This window comes from Meriones unguiculatus (genome assembly GCF_030254825.1).
Source record: "Meriones unguiculatus strain TT.TT164.6M chromosome X unlocalized genomic scaffold, Bangor_MerUng_6.1 ChrX_unordered_Scaffold_30, whole genome shotgun sequence".
In the NCBI taxonomy this organism is placed as follows: domain Eukaryota; kingdom Metazoa; phylum Chordata; class Mammalia; order Rodentia; family Muridae; genus Meriones; species Meriones unguiculatus.
Genome location: NW_026843706.1, coordinates 11,472,704 through 11,494,959, shown reverse-complemented (window position 1 = coordinate 11,494,959; position 22,256 = coordinate 11,472,704). Strand labels below are relative to the sequence as shown.

General features: G+C 36.3%; 1 protein-coding gene across 9 annotated transcripts in view; it reads right to left on the bottom strand.

Annotated features, from left to right (window-relative positions):
- Gk (glycerol kinase) overlaps positions 1–22,256 on the bottom strand; it is a 78,444-nt gene that overhangs the window by 31,384 nt on the left and 24,804 nt on the right. For 3 of the 9 annotated variants that reach the window (XM_060376693.1, XM_060376691.1, XM_060376695.1), the window contains exons 4-12: positions 21,117–21,194; positions 14,906–14,989; positions 11,399–11,475; positions 8,387–8,524; positions 5,412–5,521; positions 4,621–4,687; positions 3,464–3,481; positions 1,435–1,470; positions 719–786 (exon numbers count right to left, since the gene is read on the bottom strand). In XM_060376693.1, the coding sequence (XP_060232676.1) occupies positions 719–786; positions 1,435–1,470; positions 3,464–3,481; positions 4,621–4,687; positions 5,412–5,521; positions 8,387–8,524; positions 11,399–11,475; positions 14,906–14,989; positions 21,117–21,194 (676 nt within the window). The remainder of the gene's footprint in view (positions 1–718; positions 787–1,434; positions 1,471–3,463; positions 3,482–4,620; positions 4,688–5,411; positions 5,522–8,386; positions 8,525–11,398; positions 11,476–14,905; positions 14,990–21,116; positions 21,195–22,256) is intronic. The other 6 variants (XM_060376697.1, XM_060376692.1, XM_060376694.1 and 3 more) reach the window with 3 other exon arrangements.

Here is a 22,256-nt window from a genome sequence, read left to right as displayed (position 1 = left end):
AGACTTATAGTCAAACTTTGGGCAGAGTACAGGGAATCTTATGAAGGAAGGCGAAGATAGAAAGACCTGGAAGGGTATGGAGATCCACAAGAAGACCAACAGAACCAAAAAATCTGGGCACAGGGGTCTTTCCTGAGACTGATATTCCAACTAAGTACCAGTTATGTAGACGATGTAGAACCCCTGCACAGATGTAGCCTGTGGCATCTCAGTCTCCAAATGGGCTCTGTAGTAAGGGGAACAGGGGCTGTCTCTGACATGAACTCAGTGGCTGGCTCTTTGAGCACATCCCCCTGAATGGGGTAGCCTTACCAGCCACAGAGGAAGACTATGAGAGACAGTCCTGATGAGACCTGATAGGCTAACAGTCAGATGGAAGGGGAGGAGGTCCTCTCCTATCAATGGATTGGGGAAGGGGAATGGGAGGAGATAGGGTGGTAGGGAGGGAGAGAGGGGAGGATTGGAAGAGGATGAGGGTGGGGGCTATAGCTGGAATACAAAGTGAATAAATTGTAATAAATAAAAAATATATTTAAAAAAGAGTCAAGGCAGAGAGAGAAAAGAGAAAAGGAAGAAACCGGGGAAAAACTGCAAAAACAATGTGTATATCCATACTGAAGTGACTAAAGTATTGCATTTTGGCTGAACTCTAAAATCCTTTCTTCCTTTAAAGTATCAGGAAAGAAAAGTAAACAAAACAATAATGTTTTAAACTCACGTGTTTTTGGCCTGTCCATCCTGAAAGCACATTTGTCCCACCAAAGCAGCAGACTGGTCCCCCAAACACTAAAATTATAAATGACAATAAAAATACTGAGACAATATTACTAATTTCATTTCCTAAAACGCCAAAGGTTTATTTTTGTGTATTTTAATTCATCAAGGAGTGAAATATCTATGCATTATATTTCCTCCCATGGCATTTTCCCCATTTGTTAATCAAGATATAAGACATAAGAAAGGAGAGTTAGAATTCAGTTTTCTTCTTGTCTTCCTCCCTCTTTTCTTTCTCAACCCTCCCCCATCTCTTTATCTCTTTCTTCCTTTCTGGAGAAACAATATCATGTAACCCAGGCTGGCCTCTAATTCACTATATGGCTGAGGCTAAAATTTAAGTTAGGACTCCAATGCTTTGGGCTTGGACTGCATCACTATGCCAGACTTAGAAATTCCTCAAAAGATTTTCAGTGACCCAGCCGGTGTCACAGAAGAACAAGTAGCCAGCATTGCAGCTCTTACTTATCCTTCCCAGTTCAAGAAAAGGCAGAAGGATTAAGATAGATGAGGAAAACTACAACAATGTAGGATAGGGTGTGTGTGTGTGTGTGTGTGTGTGTGAGTGTTTGTGTGTGTGTGTGTGTAGGTGTGTGTGTGTAGGTGTGTGTGTGTGAGGGGAGTGACAGGAAAATACTTACCCCAGATATTGGCACTTACCCCAGATATTGGCACACCTTCCAAGGCCCCAGCTTTCTGATAAAATTTTTAAAAAATGGTTAGGCACAGTCACAAAAATTTGTTTCAAGTAACATAACTGCAATAGGAATGAACAAGAAAGCAACATGCCAAAGGATATGAGCAGACAAGACAAAGGAAGTGTTTCAACTACATGTGCGGGACAGAGATAGCAACTACAAGTATTTGTAAAATGACAAGAAGAGACAGGGCACTGAAAAAAGAACCTAAAATACTGGATTGGCAGTCAGGAGACACAGGCTCTTTACTCAGTTAGTTAGTGTTAGGCCACAGACAGGCTGCTGCAATCAAACTATATAACTTATTTATTTTAAAAAATGACAACTGGGGTAGGTATGTGATCACAGATCAAAGTTAGTGCTTTGATATTGTTTCTGCTATTGTGAGACAACCAATATATTTTTAAAAAACTAACTAGCTAGCATGGAACACAGTTTCCAGAGGCTATATTTTATCAACTCTTCTTTCTCCTCAAAACTGCTTTTAAGAAGCAAGAGTGTTTGGATTTCAGATATTTGTTCAAAGGCAGTTAAATTTAGATAAGTAACAATTTATAAATAATTTTCTTTATTTCAATTACTCTGGCCAGCAAGAAGCAAAGAGAGATTTTAGTGTCTGGCTGCCAAAACTTTATAAAATAGTTTTTGAAATAAACATATTACAATGCTGAGGATATATGTCGTTGCTACAGCTATTTCCTAACATATAATGGGCCCTGGGTCTAGTTCCCAGGAGTCACAGAAAGAAAAAAATATTTCTACAGAGGTATTTGTACCGATATTAAGGGATTAAAGAAATAAATGTGATCCCTAAAGTAAGGATGATATATCAGAAAGAACACTAAATGAAAAACTTCAGGTTGATTACTTTGCCTACCATTTGTTAGCAAATGGCCCTGGGACCTGTAGTGTCCAAGCTGTTGACACGAAGAAGGCAACAATAGTATCTTCTCCATGTATCTTTCATAGTAGGTAATACATATGCCCTTAGCAAAATGAAAAATGACCTCTAGATTCTTCCTGCTTTCTTTCTTTTATGCTTTCTGGTTTAGATTGGCTATTTAGCCTGGTGTAGTGGAACACACCATTAATCCCAGCACTCAGGGAGGCAGAGGCAGCTGGATCTCTGAGTTAGAGGTCTACAATGTGAGTCCAGAACCACCAAGGCTACACAGAGAAACCTTGTCTCCAAAACAAAATTTAAAAAAAGGATTGGCTATTTTTCAAGGTTGGATTTTTAGTGCTAGGGATCAAATCCAGGGCCTAATGAAACAAGCAAGTCCTCCACTACTGAGTCACACTCTCTGCCTAGGACCTGATAGTCTTATTTATTGTTTATATTCTTTGGATACTAATAAAAGCTAGACTCGATAGAAGGCTTAACAAGTAATCATTAGGAGATTTCTATCTTGATATATTTATCATAAAATGTCTGCTTATTCTTCCAAAATTATCAAACTTTTAACATAATCTAAGAAATGTTCAGGCATGTAAAGCACTCTGTTTTCTTTATTGGAAGAAGCTTCTGGAGGATTCCAGGAGGGTCCTCTGAGGAAGCATGCAGAAAAAGTGACAGTGCATTTCCAACTAGCTGGTCTGAAATACTGGGCAAAATATTTTATAATACATAACACACACACATATATTCAGGATATTTAAAAAGCATTTCTAATTTCCTAATTTCTTAAAAGGCCAGAGTATATCATAATTGTACTTTGCAATGGGAAGCATCCAAATCTCTGGAAAGCTCTCCCAGAATTTTAGAAACATTTATTTTAATCTTGGGGAAAATATAAATGAATACCAAGATTCTGCTTCTTTTATTTAAAAAATCCTTAAAATATGACTACAGCTTATAATTTTTTGGAAGCTCATGGAAATTCTAGATATGTTTGTTTAGTGAATGGATTTATGCTTGACTGAAAATAAATGGAAATGCACTGTATCTTTTCAAAATGAAAAGTGGCATAATCAGTGGGTAGCCTACTCACCAAGCTATGAGAGATTTTCTATAGTCAGCAAGGGGGAAGAGAGGGGGACAGAAGCATAATATTTTAAATGCAAGAGAAAACTAGGCCAATTACATGTTTTCTTTCAATCATTCTCTGAAGGTATTTCAAAAATACCTTCTTTTGCTCTGAACCAAGTGAGTTTGTGATCACTACGAAAACTACAGAAGTAATATAGATAAGGAGTGACTATCCCTGCCTTAAATAATTTCATATTGCCTTTAAAATCCTTATTCTACATAGAGCACTTAAATTCTTGCTGTAGCACTAACTAGAACATTTGGCATTTATTTCTATTTTTAACAACTCTATGAGTGGAGTTCCTAACATTTTTCATGAAATGGTTACTTTTAAAGCTTCTGTAAACTTTTTTCAAATTTGTATGCTCAAATAGCAGTTCAAACCCTCCTAAATGTTTCTATTCCTGATATCTGACTACAGATTTTCAATGATGTTAAACACACTTACTTTTCTCCCTCTGGGTTTCAGCAAAATGCCCATTAAGGAAATCACCTTAATTAGCAACCTCATTTACAAACAGACTCTTTGTTTTCAGTTTCTTTGTTAAATTGTTCCAAACTGACAAAGAATGAATATATAACAATGGTTTAGCCATTAAAAGGGATTAACTAGGTAAAAGAACACTATTAAAATGTGAACAATACCTGCTCTAAATTAAAAGCAGACATCACAGCTACTACAGTAATGTGGAAAAATAAACTGGCTCAAACATTTCCACCACTGTTCAGAGTTAGGTTATCTACAAAACTTAAAAATATTAATATTCAAATGAGAAAAACAATAAAAAGCCAATTAAAGTTTGTAAGTATAAAATCAATAGGTAGTTTTTAGCTTTGGGTATATAATATTGTTTTGAATAAACATGTAAAACATCTTAATACAAATAATTAGAAAATAGATACATCTGAGCATAGAATTCAATAGCGATGAACATATTAGTCACTTAAAAAGTAAAGCCATTTAAAAACATTAAATTCTTTTTTTACATAATATCGACATTCACAGAGAAAGTCCCAAACACCAAGCTATAAAACATAACAAAATTGACTGTTGAATTCTAAATAGCAAAAGTCTTTTCTTTTTTAATAAAATCTCTTCCACCTGCTCATTTATTTTACCATTAGGCCATAGATCTCAGAAGAACTCCGGACACTGGGAAGAATTTCCATTGGAATTCCAAAAAATCTGAAAAATAACAGCTTTGAGTATATAATACTGTTTTGAATAAACATGTGGTACACCTGAGCATAGAACTCAACAGTGATAAACTATTAGTCAAAAGATCCCTAGATGTATGTTTGGGAATTTAACAGTCCACCCTTAAACAACCAAATCATTACAAAGTTCAAAGCACACTCTGAAAACAAAGAACTTTTCTAAAAAAGCAATAATTAACATGACCTTTTTATTGTATGTGTAATACTCATCATTGATGAGATGGCTCAGAAGGTAAAGGCACCGCCAAATCTAATGAACAGAGCTTGATTCATGGAAGCCAAAGGTCAGGAAGAAGCTGACTTATAAATGCCCTCTAGTCTAAATACAGCTTAGCCCAGTGTCTTTGAATGTGAATATGTACACCCACACATAATATAGAATGTTAAAACACACATATATAATAGAAGCTGGCTGTGGTATTTCATCCCAGAACTAGTGATACTGAGGCAGGGGAATCACCACAAAGTCAAGATTATTCTGGGCTACATTGAAAAATTATGCCAAAATTCCCCTAAAACAACAAAACAAGTATCCTCATACAAACACAAACTAGCATATTGTAGTTGAAATATGAGCAATAAATATTGGTATACAACTACCATCTGCAAACAGTAACATTCAGATTCCAAACAAATAATGTATATAAAAGAATATATAGGAGAAACTACATTTAGGTCAAAATATAACTTACTCGCAGAGCTCTTTATCCCATTCCAAAGAATGAATGTTAAAAAGCATCGTCCTACTTGCATTTGTTACATCTGTACAGTGGACACCCCCATTGATTCCACCTGTCAAACTCTAGATAGAACAAAAGGGACAGGTTAAGTCTGAACTAATCTGTAGAATTATTTATTGTAATTATCAGCAGCAGGGCACACAAAACAAGCGGAAGAATCCAACATTTCAATAATTGAGGTCTCAGCAGTAGAAATACAATGTGAACTACACATGGAATTTTAAAATGTCTAGTAGCAGGGCCTGCAATATGGCTCATCAGGTAAGGCACTTGCTGCCAAGCTTAATGGACCTGAGTTGATTCCTGGGACCCACATGGCGGAAAGAAAGAACTGACTCACACAAGTTGTCCTCAGACCTCCACATACATCCTAACAAGCACTCACTCCTACAAACACATATACACATGCACGCGCACACAGACACAGACACAGACACACACAGACACACACACACACACAAATGTAATGAAAAAGTAGCTACTTTAAAAACACACAAGAAATATAAATATAAAATATAACTGTATTTCCTATATTTTATCTTATTTAACTAATATATCAAAAATAACATTTGAACACAAAATCATTAATATACTTTACCTTCTTTATTATAAATCTATGAAATTCAGTGTGTATTTTATATTTGTACTATATCACAGTTCAGACTGACAACATTCAAGTATTCATAGCCTCGTGTGGCCACTGTATTCATACAATTCTAGCTAATTTCTGGTTAAACAGAAATTAGTTTTGTATTTAATCTTCTATCTTTGGAAAATTCAGAGCCTTATAAAATTTGACTAGGTGGAATGTTTCCACTAGGTGGAAAGGTTTATAGAAAACTTTGTGTATTCACGTTTTCCTTTATTTTTTTAATATTTATTTTATTTATTGTGTATACAGTGTTCTGCCTGCACACCAGCAGAGGGCACCAGATCTCACTATAGATGGCTGTGAGCCACCATGTGGTTTCTGGGGCTTGAACTCAGGACCTCTGGAAGAGGAACTGGTGCCCTTAACCTCTGAGCCATCTCTCCAGCCCTCATGTTTTCTTTTTTAATAACATATCTTTTTGCATACATCCTGAAAGCACAACTGTAAATTCTCTATAACACATTGGGAAGCAATGCTGGCTTCCTTCAAGTATAAACAATGAGAAGCCAGAACAGAACAAAAGTAGATAAACAGCATGCCATTGGGTGGAGCCCCAAAGTGTCTCCTACAGCTCATGGGTCCCATATCCTTCAGCTTTAAGGCAACTGTGACTGACATATGAGAAAACAGTTGGCTCCTACAAAGTACAAAGTATACATTCCTTGGCAGGGTGAAGAAGGTAAATATTCCAGGAAGTGTTCTGGAAGTTCTACAGAATGGGTTTCATAAATGAGAATAAAGACAGTACTGGCTTGAAGTTCCCCAAAATGTTGAAAAAGTTCCTCATTGGTGTATTTACAAACGGAATTATGTGTTTGGAATTGTGTGAGTATAGTTGAAGGAAGAATGGCACAAAAGTTTATGATCTTACAGTTGGCTTACTGTATTGCTTATGTTGGCTATAGTATTGTCTGTTTTGGGGGCACATTAACAGAAAAAAAATATGTCCATAATAAACATAACAGGAATAAAAGGGGAAAGAGAAAGTGAACCACAAAAGGACATATACTATAAAGGTAAATATTTGGGCTACAGAGATGGCTCAGCAATTAAGGGCATTGGGTCTTCCTTCCAGAGGACCCAGGTTCAACCACCAACACTTGCACATCAGCTCACAACTGCATCACCTCTAGTCCCAAGGAATATGACACTCTCCTCTATCCTTGGAGGACACTTCATGCACATGATGCACATACATACATGCAGGCAAAATGCCCATACACACTAATAAATAATTTTTAACATCTAAAGAGCTACATTGCAAGCCAGGGGTGGTGGCATATACACGTAATCCTGACATTTGAGAGGCAGAGGCAGGTAGGTGTCTATGTTCTACACAGCAAGTTCTAACTCAGCCAGGGCTACACAGCAAAATCCTGTTAGAAAGAGGGAGAGAGAGACAGAGAGACAGAGACAGAGTAAGACAGAGAGACAAAGACTAGAAATGCCTGAATATAGTGACACGTGTCTGCATCTCAAGACTCAGTCAGGAGACTGAGGTTAGAGGATTAGCACCAGTTTTAAGTCCAACAGGGTCTACATAATGAACTGAATTGCAGGCTGGTCAAGTCTGTATACTGAGACCCTATCCCAAAAAGTCAAAGAGAGAAAAGTAACATGTCATATAAGAACCTAACATGGTGATTTCTAATGACCTATGTTCAGCTCTGGACAAAATATTTTAATATAAACTTCTGCTATGGTTTAGTTTCATATCCTGGTATGATTTTACAAGAGAAAGCTATAAAATGTTGACAGTGAAGGAGAAAATAGTATAGGCATTTTACTACGTGAAATAGTTATTTCTTCTAAGAAAGAGTGGGATAGAAGGAAATGATAGGCATGGGGAATAACTTCCAAAATTACTTGCCTAAAAGATAAGAGTTATGAAATATTATTTTGGTAATTATCTTCCACTGTCACTCAAATAAAACAAGAAAAGTAAAGACGAGAAATAGATAAAATTATCCCTCAAATAGAGGCAGAGATATTCTGCTGCATCTTGAGTAGTTTTTCTCAAGAATGATGCTAAAAAGAAATCCAAAATGTAGGTTGAGGAAGGGGATTTGCTGGGAAAAAAGAATTCAGTGGAAAAAGGAAAGGGGATGAAACACGATAATGAGTGATATGGACTAAATTTTATTATAAACATACCAGAACTGGTAAAAGAATAAAAACACATTAAGAAATTAATAAAGAAAATAGTGGGTAGGACAGTAAAAAGAAAAACAATCCCTGAAAACATTCTCTATGCATATATTACATTTAAACATACCCAAATGAGCCATGAATCAATGGTCCCAAAAAGAGCTCTATTTTCTTCAACAGCCTTTTGAACCTTTTTCACGTTGTCAAGCAGCCAACGAAGTTTCACTGCACTGAAGTAAGTGCTAAGTGGAAGGCCTGTCTTGGACTTAAACAGTTATGAAGTTCAGTCAGTAAATTATACTTACCATAGTTTAAAACAAAACCTCTAAACAATAACAACAAATCCAAATATAAACTAGTTTGTAGCTCTGAAGGTAATGCTATAAGCTTTGAAATGAAAGTACAAAAGTACTATCTCTTCCATGGTACATGAAAGAATGTTCATGAACAAAGATCACAGTGATTATGTTTGCAGTTCAAAGAGCAGCCACGTAAGCAAGGTAAAGAGAAAAGTAAGTGACACACCATCTTCTAATTAGATAGTGACAATGTAATGTCATTTTGCAATAAATTGCTCATGTATAGATCTTAAACCAAAATTCTGTACTTTATTTTTTTCATGGTAGACTGTGATATTTAATAGTCATAAATTAATGACAACAAGAAAATTATTCTCAAGCACACATAGTTTAATAACATACTATATTCTATGTGTGCAAACATACATATAAACATCCATCCATCCATATATATTCAAATAAAAAAGTAATACAAAGTTAGTAGAAAATAAATAAAACCAGAGCTCAATGACATGCCAGATTAAAGTAATATAGAATTGCTATATGTAAGAAATCAGCTGACTAAAGTCAGCAAATACAACAAGTGGAATAAATGTGGACTGGGTAAAGGATAAAGGATAAAGATGAAACTTGTGTGCTTATTTATCTTTCTTAAGAATGGGTGAAGTTTAATTCTTGTTAGCATATTAAATATCAAATTTCTATATAAAGTACAAGTAAATTAATTAAAGATGTAATTAAAGTAATATAAAAATGATATAACTATAACTATCTTTCTTTCCTTCCTATTCCATTCCATTTTCATATCTCACAAGCATACTTCATAAGAAAACTCAAATCACAGCTGAAGTGATATAGTGGTACATGCCTGTAATCTCAACATATAGGAGGCAGAAGCACAAAAACTATTGAAAAGCTAGAGAGATGGCTTAGCAGTTAATGGCACTGGCTGCTCTTCCAGTGGGCACAGGTTTGGTTCCCAGCATCCGTATGGAGATAAATAGTTGTCTGTAATTCCAGTTTCAGGGAATATGATAATCTCTCCAGGCCTCTGTCAGCACCAGGCATTCATGCAGTACATAGATAATATATGTAGGTAAAATAGCAAGACACATAAAATAAAAAGCATAAAAAAGGATTGCTGCAAGTTTGAGACCAACTTATTATATACAGTGAGCTACAAGTCAGCCAGGGCTACACAGTAAGATCCTGTTTCAAAAGTGATTTCAAATATTTTTATTGAAATAAAATTTTATATAATATATAATGACCACAGTTCCCTTCCCACAATTCTTCCCAGATCTTCCCCACCCATTCAAATACACCTTTTTCTTTCTATCTTCTTTAGTAAACAGACAACAAAAACCCAAACAAAACATAGTTTTGAAAAAGCAAAGGAAAAAAAAAACATAAGAAATACACATACACCCCATTAAAACATAAACAGAAACCATAATATTTTTCAAATATTTTAATTCAGTCTGCAAGTTAAAAATCTTAATTATGGTTTCTAGATTTTTTTTTTCATGTTTGGGAGGACAGAGAGGATCAATGCTCAGAAATAACGGAAGAAAATAACATAAAAAATGTTAACATCTGAAAATTATTTGACTTGTAGGGTCATCCTACAGAGAGCGACATCCCACAGGGTGTCCTCAAGAAGATCCTGCAAAGCTAAAATGATACATGTGGAGAGTGTGAAAGTTGCGTGCAGTGGCAGTACAGAGGAAACAATGCAACCCTTGAAGCAAAGCAAAGCTGGTGGGAGGGAGGGAGGATTATGTAGGGTCACAAAATAAACAAGAATAGAAAATAAATCGGCAGGACAAGACCGAAACTAATAAGATAGGGAAGGGAACAGGCATAAGATATTTTGCTAATTAATGTTTGAACATTAATTTCAGATGCAAGAACCAATATATGTCCTATTGGCAAATAAAAAGGGGACACACCTCACCAAAAACAAAAATGAAGAAAACAAAACCAAAAAATATCAGAACTTCTTTGGGGGTTCTAGAATAACTTGAACTTACGAAAAAATTAATTGTTATTATTATTTTTTTGGTCTTTAGTGAAGGCCTGGAATACTGTCTACTTTTTCTTTCTTCCTGGATTCCTAAAAACTCAAAATCACCCAGAGCTTTCTTCTGGAAGGCAAAAGAAAACTATGCTGGTGGATTCTGAAAGTATGTGTGAATAAAAGAAATCACCCTTGGGGAATATGATTTGAGTTACTGGGACATTAGACTCTTTACTAGTCTGTACTCTTAGGGTATTATAATTCTATCTGCATCACAGGACAAGAAAGACAGAAAGGTTAAGAATTGATTTGGTTAAGAATTGATAAGTCAGAGGTTAAGAGCACTGGCTGTTCTTCCTAAAGTCCTGAGTTTAATTCCCAGCAAGCAAATGGTGGCTTATAACGATCTGTAATGACATCTGGTGCCCTCTTCTGGCCTGCAGGCAGAATACTGTATGAATAATAAAATAAATAAAATCTTTTTTTAAAATTTTTTTTAAAGAATCGATTTGGAGCTAGGAGCGGTGGCACAGGCCTGTAATCCCAGTACTCTGGTAGACAGAGGCAGGCAGATCTCTGTGAGTTCAAGGCCAGCTTGATCTAAAAAGCAAGTCCAGGACATCCAAGGCTACACTGAGAAACCCTGTTTAAAAAAAAAAAAGATATGATTTTGCCCTAGTGATCCAAAGGAAATATTCTATAACTTGTATAAAATAACCATTTTGCCATAGGTTTTAAGACCAAGATAGTCTGTCTCAGGAATCTGTGAACTGTTTTTAAACAAACATTCTTACAATGTACTTCCGAAGAGATTTCTTACCTTGACAAAGTTATTATTTTCTGGAATTCTTTTACTAAGGCTCTCAACAGTAGGTTGTGTTCTTAGGTCAAGCCACACTACAGATCAAAACATAAAAATATATATGAAGACCTTCATAAAAATGAGAACCTACTGAAATCTCTGTAACCTATAGAGATCGCTGTTACAGATAGACTGATTAGTTTCCATAAGCAATTAAAATGCTATAGCTTTTAAAGGACAGAAATTAGAAAATTAGAAATGAATGGACATACTGTTAGAAGAAAATATTTTACAAAAGAGAATTGAAAGCTATTATGAAAAAATTAGACTAAATTATAAAAAACAATACAAACCTTAGGACTTTTATTTTGCATTATTTTTATAGGAAAAAACTATGAAAGAATATTTGGAATAGGGATTTTCTCAACACACACGAATGGACAGAAGACTTAAAACCTGGGCAGGCTAGTTGGCAGTGCAAAATATACAGCTCAGGATAAAATATGTATCTTAGAAAGCTCGGGGGAAGACTGTAACAAAGACTAAGTAGAGAACCTGATTTTATTAATGAAGCAATACAAGATTCAGTCTCATGCATATTTATAGTAAAATCTTTCAAAGGATGCAAGACCTGAAATCACTAAAATATTTTCTTTGATTACAATTTATTTCTTTACCAGATTATATGGGGAAAACTCTAATGGAATACCATTCTCTTTACTAAATTTTTGTTATCTGCTTCCTGATTCCCAAATACAAAAAAAAAAAAAAAAAAAAGTCTCATTTTGCTTTGTGGCAAAAGTTGGGGAATAAAAGTGCTAAAAACTACACAATATATTGCATAAATAACAAATAAAACCAGATTCACTATCTTTTTTTTAAGAGACAGGTACTTTGTATTTAATTTTTATATATAGCTTTTACTCTACTAGTGGTAATAGTATTGTTGGGACACTATGCTCAGATGCCTCCTAACAAAAACTTAGGCCCATAGTCTATTTAAAAGACTCTGGGAGAGGTAATGCAAACTTGTTCACTACATTTTCTTAATGCTGACAAATACATGACTTGATTCACTTTACTGTATTATTCTGTTCTTGTCAATTAAAATCAGTTTTTTCCTGTAGTAAATGTCTACAGATTCTTTCTGATTGTTTATTTTTTTTCTTTCTGATTATTTCAATAGCTGTGTGCTAATTAATTATTACCAGTTCCCATGAGATTTTAACTGGAGACTTCAGGATACAATACTGGTTTTCACAGGTAGAAAAATAGCAAGAAAATAACCCACATGACAAACAAGAAAATAGGAGGACAGCAAAAGCCACAAAAATCGATAGCCCTATAGGTAAGATCTGCACTCGGTGCCCAGCACCTACTCATTTTGACAACAGAAGCATTTTCTCAAATTCCCTTTGGGATTTAGAGTTCCATCATCCTTAGTCATGTGGTTTATCTGAGAATTCGCCCTACCTAAAGTTGCAGGGTTGGATATGAACCCGAAGTTCTTACACAAGAGTTCCCTTGGCTAAATTACCCAACTGAGAAATTTTTCATTCAGTCTGCAATTGTCATTTATCTCAGGTATATTTGGCACTGTGTGATTTAAGACTACTATTCTCATGATGGGAGAGCTGAGTCTGTCATGTCAAGAGTCATTTCAGAAAAGATAGATTTGAGGAGGATACGTGACTCTATATTCAGAATGAATCAAAACCAAAACTAAGCTACCAATAGGTGGCTAGATCCATTAGCAAAATAAATTGCTTTTTCTCCCACTTGACTTAGTTGAAGTTGAGTTTTCTATCAATGTCAGGACATAAACCATTAGCAGTATCAGAGGTGACAACATCTCCCTTACCAGAGGAACAAGAATCAGCTACTTTTTATACACAGCATTGTGTGATGGTGGCAAAGATATACTTTCCTCAGAGACAAGCAACCTTAGCAGATGTTTATTGGATTAACAGGAATAATTGGGGAAAGTAGTAGGATTCAAAGAGAGGTTTTAAATCTGTGATGAGTATGATTAACAAGCACATCTTAATTCTTGGTGTTTTGAACTACAATTATGAGTTTAAAATTCAATTTACTGAGTTTTGATTACTACTTCAAAGAATTACATAGGATAGATTAGGATAGCAAATATTGTACAAGGTAGGATAAAAATAGATTCATGAAACATTTTAGTTTTATGAGTTTGTTGAATTATAATATAAAATATACTTCATTGAGAGGGATCTAAACAAATAGATTGGAAATTCATTGACTCTTGGCTTTCTAGCCTCTTTCTTGATAATATAAGCCTCTTACAACTAGTGTGCTCCCTCTTTCTCTCACTTCCCTCTTTCCTCCCCACCTCTTTGCGCTCTCTCTGAAAAGTGGGTGGAGATGGAAGAGTGAGCTTTTCAAATGTTATGCAAGTGCTGTCTTCTACTGAGCAGTCCCTGTTTATTCACATCTTAATGGGCACAACAATTACTGGGGAGATGAAAGACCCCATACTCAACAATTCTTGGATAGTATATCTATGGATAGAACCCACACATTTGTCTTATGTCTTCCTTTCCAAAAAACGACCACTACTAAATTAGTGGTTCTTCCTTAGGAAGCATAATAGAACCACCTAGAAAACTTTGAACGTACCTAACCATAACCTACCTTGCAGGATTCTGGTTCAAGTCTAGGCCAGGGTTGAATCTATATACTTTTCTATGAGTTTTCCAAGTTACCCAACATAATACTAGTACGTGAGTATATCTTTTGTAGGTTATGCTCTTTAGAGTATAAATGTGCTCCAATTACTTAATTCAAAACCAAACAGTGCCAATAAGGTAGAACTAGGAATCTTAGTGGTTCTATGACTTTATTGCTCTTCAACAAAGACTAGTTAAACAGACTTGAAGTTATGCTTGACAACAGTGGTCTCCACAGCTCTAAGTCCTCACCACACAGAATCAAAACACTTAATGTAAAATCATGAAACCAAAATTCTAAGTTTGGCTTCACTACCAACAAACCTTGTGACTTATTTAATTTTTTAACCGTTCTTGTCTTGGATTCCTTAGATATAAAATAAGTATGCTGGAATGGATAGCATCTAAAATCCTTTTCCTTCCACTCCTCCAGGACTGCAAAAGGCTGCCATGATGTTTAGTTTGTTTTTACAATCAAAGAGTTCATGGCAATTGGAGTACATGGAATGAATTAGTACAAAAAGCAAAAAGAAAAAGATATCAGTGGTTGATACACTACCAGTGCAATTCACAAATGTTCGAAATTAATGGAATTAAGAACAAAACAATAAAAAACTCATTACAGAAGCTAAGATGGCAGAATTAGATTTGCAGAATAAGAGAACAAAAGCCAAAGAGAAGATCCCAAAGCTGGAGGACTAAGCCCCTTGTGTAGGTAATTTCTGAGATCAAAAGAAGTGACAGATCCAGATCTGGCAGTAGCAGTCAATTTCCCCCAACATGTCTGAGTTGGAAGGCTGGGAGTGAGCAATAGCCACAGCACCAATACCTGAGGAAGTACCAGCAGCTGGAACTGAAGAGCCAGAGGGCACAACGGCAACTGGAACTGAAGAGCCAGGAGAAACTGGAGCAGCTGGAGCATTAGGAGAAATAATGGCAATTCATGCTAGAGATAGCCAGGTTCAAGATCTTTGTATGCTTGTTTTGAGATGGTAGATCATTTGGGCAAGCTCATCAGAATGAGTTTTTCTACACATGTGAATGTAGAAAAAGAAATTGAAGAGACATGGAGTAGAAGGGGAACAAAGAAAGTCCAGTCTGAATATCTCATTCACCAGTATGTCCATTAGGATGAAGACCATGTAAGTATGTTTCTTGTTCAGAAAGATTCTTCCCTACTTGGCAACATATATACAATCATAGTTCAAAAAACTACTGAACTGAAACCATGCCTGATATGTTACAGGAGCACATCTTCAGGGGATGTTAGAAATGAATGCTACCAACAAACATGCTAAAGTCCCTGCCATAGCGAGCGAAATGCTGCAGGACATGAAAGAGCTATTTTGGGAAAGCCAATCCTAGAAAGTTCTTTCCTCACTGAGTAGGTGAAAGTAAAGTCATTTCCACATACAGGGACAGCACTGTCTACATAGGATAGGGAACTGTTAATCCCCAAAGTTATAAATTAATACATAGTAGGATGATAAATTCTCAGGAATACAGAATACCATATATGGTATTCTATAGACCCCTTCTAGAAGGAATACATTTATCTAGACTACATAAATTGGAATTTTAATGGTCCAGACCAGCCAATAAATTGTTTACAACAATTTGGATGGTGTGAGTAAAGTGACATTTAACATTTGTGTAGTATATTTAGTTTGTCCAAATAAGGTTTTTAAGAGTGAAGAGAAATGTAATTGCCTCAATCTCCAGGGGCCAGTTAGTTAAGAAATACACACAGTACATATGGAAGTGTCATCTTTAGAGGATATTGAATAATAAATCACACAAATTTGCACAATTTCAGCTAATCATCACAACAATAAGCAAACACATCTAAGTAACAAAATGAAAATGGAAAAAAGTCACTAGGGATCATCTATGTCTAGTTGGCTAAGCACAAAACAAATAGTAAATCTCCTCAGAGATGGTTCATCCTGAGCAGTTTGTAGTGTGGTAAGAAGAAGGGGTGGCTTCCATGTTATCCAACACACTATAAGCAAAGACCATCAGAGTTTTACAAAATGCTGCTGACTTCTTTCCATTCAATAATACAAGACTTTTAAATGCCAATAGTTAAACCCTTAATTAAGCTAGTTAAAAGGTCATATACAGACAGGGCCAGTGGGCCAGAGAGCAGCCTGAGCCAAATCATCCCCGGATCCTGCCCCAGCACCCCACAGCCGGTGCCTGAGCAGTCTGCCCTATGCCAAGAACCTTACTTCCACATCAACCAGACCCTGAGGGAGGCCCACTTTCACAGCCTTCAGCACTGACGCCGGCCTCCAACATGAGGCTCTGGCAGCTTCTTGCCTTCTGTGAAGGGACAGCACTGTGCAGATCGGATATTTCAACTTAATAATTTGTTTTTAAAAGTTGCACACAGAAAAAAAATGCCTTTTGGCTTTCAGTCTATATTTGAGCACTGGGTCAGCAGGCAGCTGTTTACTTGGGTTTTTGCTGCACTACTGCGATTTCAGAGGGGCTTGGGAGCAATTTTTTATAGGATTCTTTCAAGAGAGGGCATCAGATCCATGTCATGGCAGTGTATGAGGAAGTCTTGTCTGGCTGATTTCCACATCTGTCAATTAGATGCTGTACTGTATATTAAAAAGCTCTTAAAAAGGTGGGATCCTCAATTTTTTTAATTCAATAAACTAGTAAAGAATTAAAAAAAAAAAGGTCATATACAAGGGAGAAGAGAGTATGTCTCTTGTTTGATATTTTCAATAACAGACCGGGCCAAAAAACATGGGGAGTGGAAAGGCAGGAAAATTAACCCTCCCGCCCTTCTGTGTACATGTGTGTGTGTGTGTGTACACCAATGCATACACTATGTAGGATATGAAATCAGCTTTAGCTGTTAGTACATAAAAGCCTGACACACCTGAGAGTCTGGGAAGCAATGAAACAAAGTGACACTTCTCCTTAGGTACTGCACTACAGTTTACTGTGTTAATCTCAGAATTAAAACACTAATTAAAAAATTACATGGGACATCTAAAAGTAGGCTACATGAACCTATGGGACCTACTGAGCTTTCACCTCTGTTTACAACTGGAAAAGTTACCAGTAAGCACACAGCCTTATTGCAAGTAAGTATAACCTCTGTCAGGATGTAATTTGTTCAATAAATCTATGCCACAGTCACCACTGAATCCTAAGACTATTGTATACTAGGGGTAAATTTACTCACCACTTACTGTGTACATATAGTAAAAAGGAGGGCCACATGAAAGGGATATTTTTTATTTTTATTACATTTATTCATTCAGTGTGTGTGTGAGCATGCGTGCTGTGCATGTATGCATGCATGCATGTGTGTGTGTACTTGCCCTGGCATGTGTGTAGCCATCATATGACTCTTGCAAATTTGGTTCTCTCCTTCCACATACCTATTCCAGGGCTCAAACTCAGGTCATCAGGCTTGTCAGCAAGCACAATGCGCCATCTCAGGGAATTGCTCTTTTTTTTTTTTTTTTTAAGAAAAGTACAAACTGTTCTTCTTATTTGATTGTTCATAATAAATATTGTTCATGAGTTATAATTTAGTTAAGTATAAACAGAAAAATAAAAAGATAGGCTGGGTGACAGAGCTTTATAAGAGAAGAGAAAAAGAAAATGAGTGGTAGGAATGGATTTCATTATTTTGTTTGGTTTAGAGTCTTATGTATCCCAGGCTGCCCTCAGATTCACAATATAGTTGAGGGTAAATCTGAACTCCTGATCTTCCTGCCCTCATGCCTAAGTACCTGGATAAGAATTATATACCATTATGATGGTTTTGAATTAAATATGTCATAGGAAAAGTTGATAGTGAACCCTTAACCCCAAATATGAAGGAATTAGGATGGGAAACCTTTGGGAAATGATTAGGTCACCACCACAGAGTCTTAGAAATGGGGATAGAGTACTTATAAAAAGACTGGAAAGAGTTTGCTTTCCTGCACTGTGCTGTCTACCATATGAAAAAACAAGTCAGGCAGTGGGCCCTCACTACACCAAATCAATTCTCACTTGAGCTCAGTCTCAAACTTTTAGTCTCTACAATTACTGTAAACATACATATGTTGAATAAGCCATTGACTCTATGGTATTTTGGGCTCTAGATGTCTGAACTAAAATAGAGAAAATTTAAAATACAATTATATCATGATATAAACAAGCCAAAGAAGCTTGACCACAAATCCATGGGGCAATCTAATTCTGTTTCCACTAATCCCATCTGATCTTCCTTTTGAATAAAGCTGCTAAATATATAATACCATTATAAAACTCTCAACATGGATGGATGATAATTCAATGTTTTTCTAGATGAAATGAAGTTGGAGGAAGAGTCTATTTTTGTAATGTTTAAGCAGGTTTTTTTCTCTAATTTTTTTTTTGTCCTCTAGTTCTCATCCCATTTCTTCTTCTAGCTCCCAAATTCCTATTATAAATTTCCATGACTGAAAGGTAAGTGACAGGCCTCCCCAGTTTGTTGCAATATATAAACAGGGATTAAAGAACATGAAACATACAAAGGCATCTAGCTAAGGTTTGGGATTTAATTGTACATTCATTCCTATACTGAGGTCATCTTTAATAAGTTGAGATGATCACATCTGTGTTGGAAACTTTAAGTCTGCAGAGGCGCCTTTGACTGCACACAGTGAACCCAATCTTTAACCAATAAATTGTTCCACACCTTTGTCTCTGCAGAGAGGCACAGAGGTCTGCTCTCACAAGAACGCACAAGCCTCTTTAAAGTCAGGTAGCTCTTTACTCTGCACCTCTGTACTTGTTGGTTTAGAGTCTCTGAGTGACAATGCACATCACTGCTTTATGGGGGGTTTTGTGCTGTCATCTGTGCTACTGATTGTACTTTGACTTAGATCAAAGTCAAAAGCGCCTAGAAAGACATGCAGACCACAATGTGACAAATAGCATGCCATGTTTGACACAGCAAACAATAAATAACTTTCATCAACCTGACAAAAAAAAAAAAAAAAAAAGAAAGCTATCTAAAGCCAAGTGTGGTGGTGCATACTAGTAAACTAAGCACGTGGGAGGTGGAGGGAGAAAGATCAGGAGTTCAAAGTTACACTTAGCCACATTGTGGTTCAAGGCCAGCATGAAAACACATAAAACACTGGCTCAGCAAGGCGCATTGGCACACACCTGTAATCCCAGCATTCAGGGAAGCAGAGGCAGGTGGATCCCTGTGAATTCAAGGCCAGCCTGGTCTACAAAGTGAGCCAGGACAGCCAAGGCTACACAAAGAAACCCTGTCTCAAAAATTAAACATTAGCTCAAAAACAAACAAGGTCCAATGAAGCAGCTCAGTACATAAAAGTGCTTGGTGCCAGGCCTCACAACTTGTGTTGAGATCTACAAGGTAAAAGTAGAAAACTGACTCTAGCCAGTTGTCTTCTTTCCTCCACATGTATGCCATAGAATGTGTGCCTTTCTTCCAAACCTAATTAATTAAATGTAATTAAAAATCCAAAACATCTAATTTCAATCAAAAGTTTAATATCTCATATAAAACAAAAAGCTATTTTCCTCCCTTAATATTATTTAACTTCAATTTTCACAAGCTCAATTTCTTTTCCTTCACCTCTTTTATGAAGCAGTATTGGGGTTTTGTTAAAGATGTTGCAATGAAGATGTTAAGCATAGTGCTAAAAGGAAAAAAGGCACAATCTAGAGCACAGGTGTGTATTTCTCAAAGAATAGTCACCTCCTTCATGCTTATGAATTTCTCAGTGTACAAACATACAGTCAGACCTATCCTCTGAGACATCTTGGCAACTTTCCTTCTCTTCATTTTCACTGCACTATCTCAGTAACCCACTAGCAGCTTTTATTAATACCTTTTACTGCACAGAAAAAATTCTGTCCTTAGATACACATACTTAGATTTACATGTTGTTTTAATTGCTTCCCCTTCCTGTTTCATATTCCTTTCCTTCTTTTGGAAATTTACTGTTTCCTTTATTTATAACTTATTATGATAATCATACATTATCTCTTCTTTTCTCAGTTTTTTTTTTTTTTTTTAACAGAGTTCTGAGGGCTGGAGAAATGGGTCAGAGTTTAAGAGCACTGGCTGTTCTTCCAGAGATTCTGAGTTCAATTCCCAGCAACCACATGGTGGCTCCCAACCATTCATACTGAGATCTGGTGCCCTATTCTGATGTGCAAGTGTACATGCAGACAGAACATTGTATACATAATAAATAAATACATCTTAAAAAAAAAAAGACGGTTTTGCTTTACAACCCTAGGTGACCTAGAATGTACAAATTTTTTAAGTCTAGCCTGGCTCTGAACTTGAGGCAATCTTCCTGCCTCAGTGCTAGAATTATGGACATGTGGCATCATAGCCAGCATGATTTGCTATTTGCAACAGAAATCTTTTAAGGATTGATTATAGAGTTAGAACACAATCTTCCTTTGAGGACGTAGCAGTATCATTTAGTGCTCTACAACTGCTGTGTGGTATGCTAAGGATGATGCTAGTATCTATTTGGGACATTAACATCTAAGACATGACACCCAAAGGTAAGATTCTTGAGATTTTGACGTTTGTATGTCCTGATGATGAAACAGTTAAATCCATAACAGAAGCAGAGAAAATTCTGATATTTTATCTTAATAAGTTCAAGTTTTTCCATAGAAAGTACAAATATACAAACAATTTATGGATAATTTTGAGTACTTGCAATTTTTCTGGGTAGGAGGGAGAGAGATCGCTTTTAGATGTCAAAAACACAGTGGACGTCATAAAATAGTTCTGACAATATCCACCAATTTATATAATACAAAGAATCAGTAAAAGGAGAGAGCAAGGGAGAGATAATTAATTCAAGGTAAACAAATATGATCTGAAAATTTCTAGCAATAACAGCTCATCTCCTAGAGCACTCTGCTTCCCATCTCAGATTATAGGAACCATGAACATATGGCTTGTCAGTCACATGTTTTGATATGACTACCTTTGCAAATGAAGAGGCCCTTTGCTGGACCCCTCCACATGAATGGCTTACCCACGGCATTGTAGAGAGGCTCTCCAGTTAGCTTGTCCCAGACTACTGTGGTTTCCCTCTGGTTGCTGACACCAATGGCTTTAACAAGGAAGTTAAACAGAAGGAAAGAGAAATTAACCATGTAGAATATTACTTCGGGAGAATAGGAACAACTAAACCATTTTTTTTTTAACTTGCAGTTTTCCAAAACAGGGCCTCACTATGTAGCCTAGAACTCCCTATGTAGACAGACTGGCCTTAAATTACCAGAGACCGCCTAACCCCACACTTGCTACCTCTGCCTCCAGAATGCCATGAATGTTCCCATACCCAGCTTTCCATTTGGAATATTTGTGGTACTTCACTACAGGCACATAATGATGATCCATATCATTACTGAAGAAAGGCTCCCAGCTTGTCTCAAGGAATGTAAGAACTTCACAAGCTTTCAATGGGCAATTTATTATTCTATGCTGACAGCAATATACTCATTATTTTTAATTAATTGTTATGTGAAATTCCCCTTCCTATATGTGTACATATGTGCACTCGTGCATTTTTAGAAAATCGCCTACAATTCCAGTGTTTGGGAGGCTTTGTGTGAGAGGGGACCAGGTGTCAAGTCAGTCTGGGCTACAAAGAGAATTCAAGGGTTATGTAAGCCATTCTTTCTACAAACAAAACAAAGAGGCCAGTGACACGGTACAGCAGGTGAATGTGCTTGCCACACAAGTCTAATGACTTGAGCTTGAGTCTTGGAATCCACAAAGTTGTCCTCTGACCTGCACACGCATGCCATGAGACAACCTTCACCCCCAAGACACACAATACACACCCAGACCTAAAAGAAAGAAATAAATAAAGAAAGAAATCTTAAGAAATCTAAATATTCTGTAGCACTTAGGCTCACCAAAATCAAATAGCTGGGGTTTAAATTCCAATCTTGAATCTCCTTGTTTTGTCTCCTTAGTTTTATTTCTTGTGAAGTGAGGACAAGTCCCAACCTAAAAGTCCCAACCTAACAATGATAAGTCACTATATATTAAAGCAGATGTCTGGGAGAAATAAATATTGAATAAATGTCACTCAGGCTGCTGTCATTATCACCATTGAGTACAGTGACAGTTGTAGACAATGAGACTGAACTGAGCAGGATAAGGG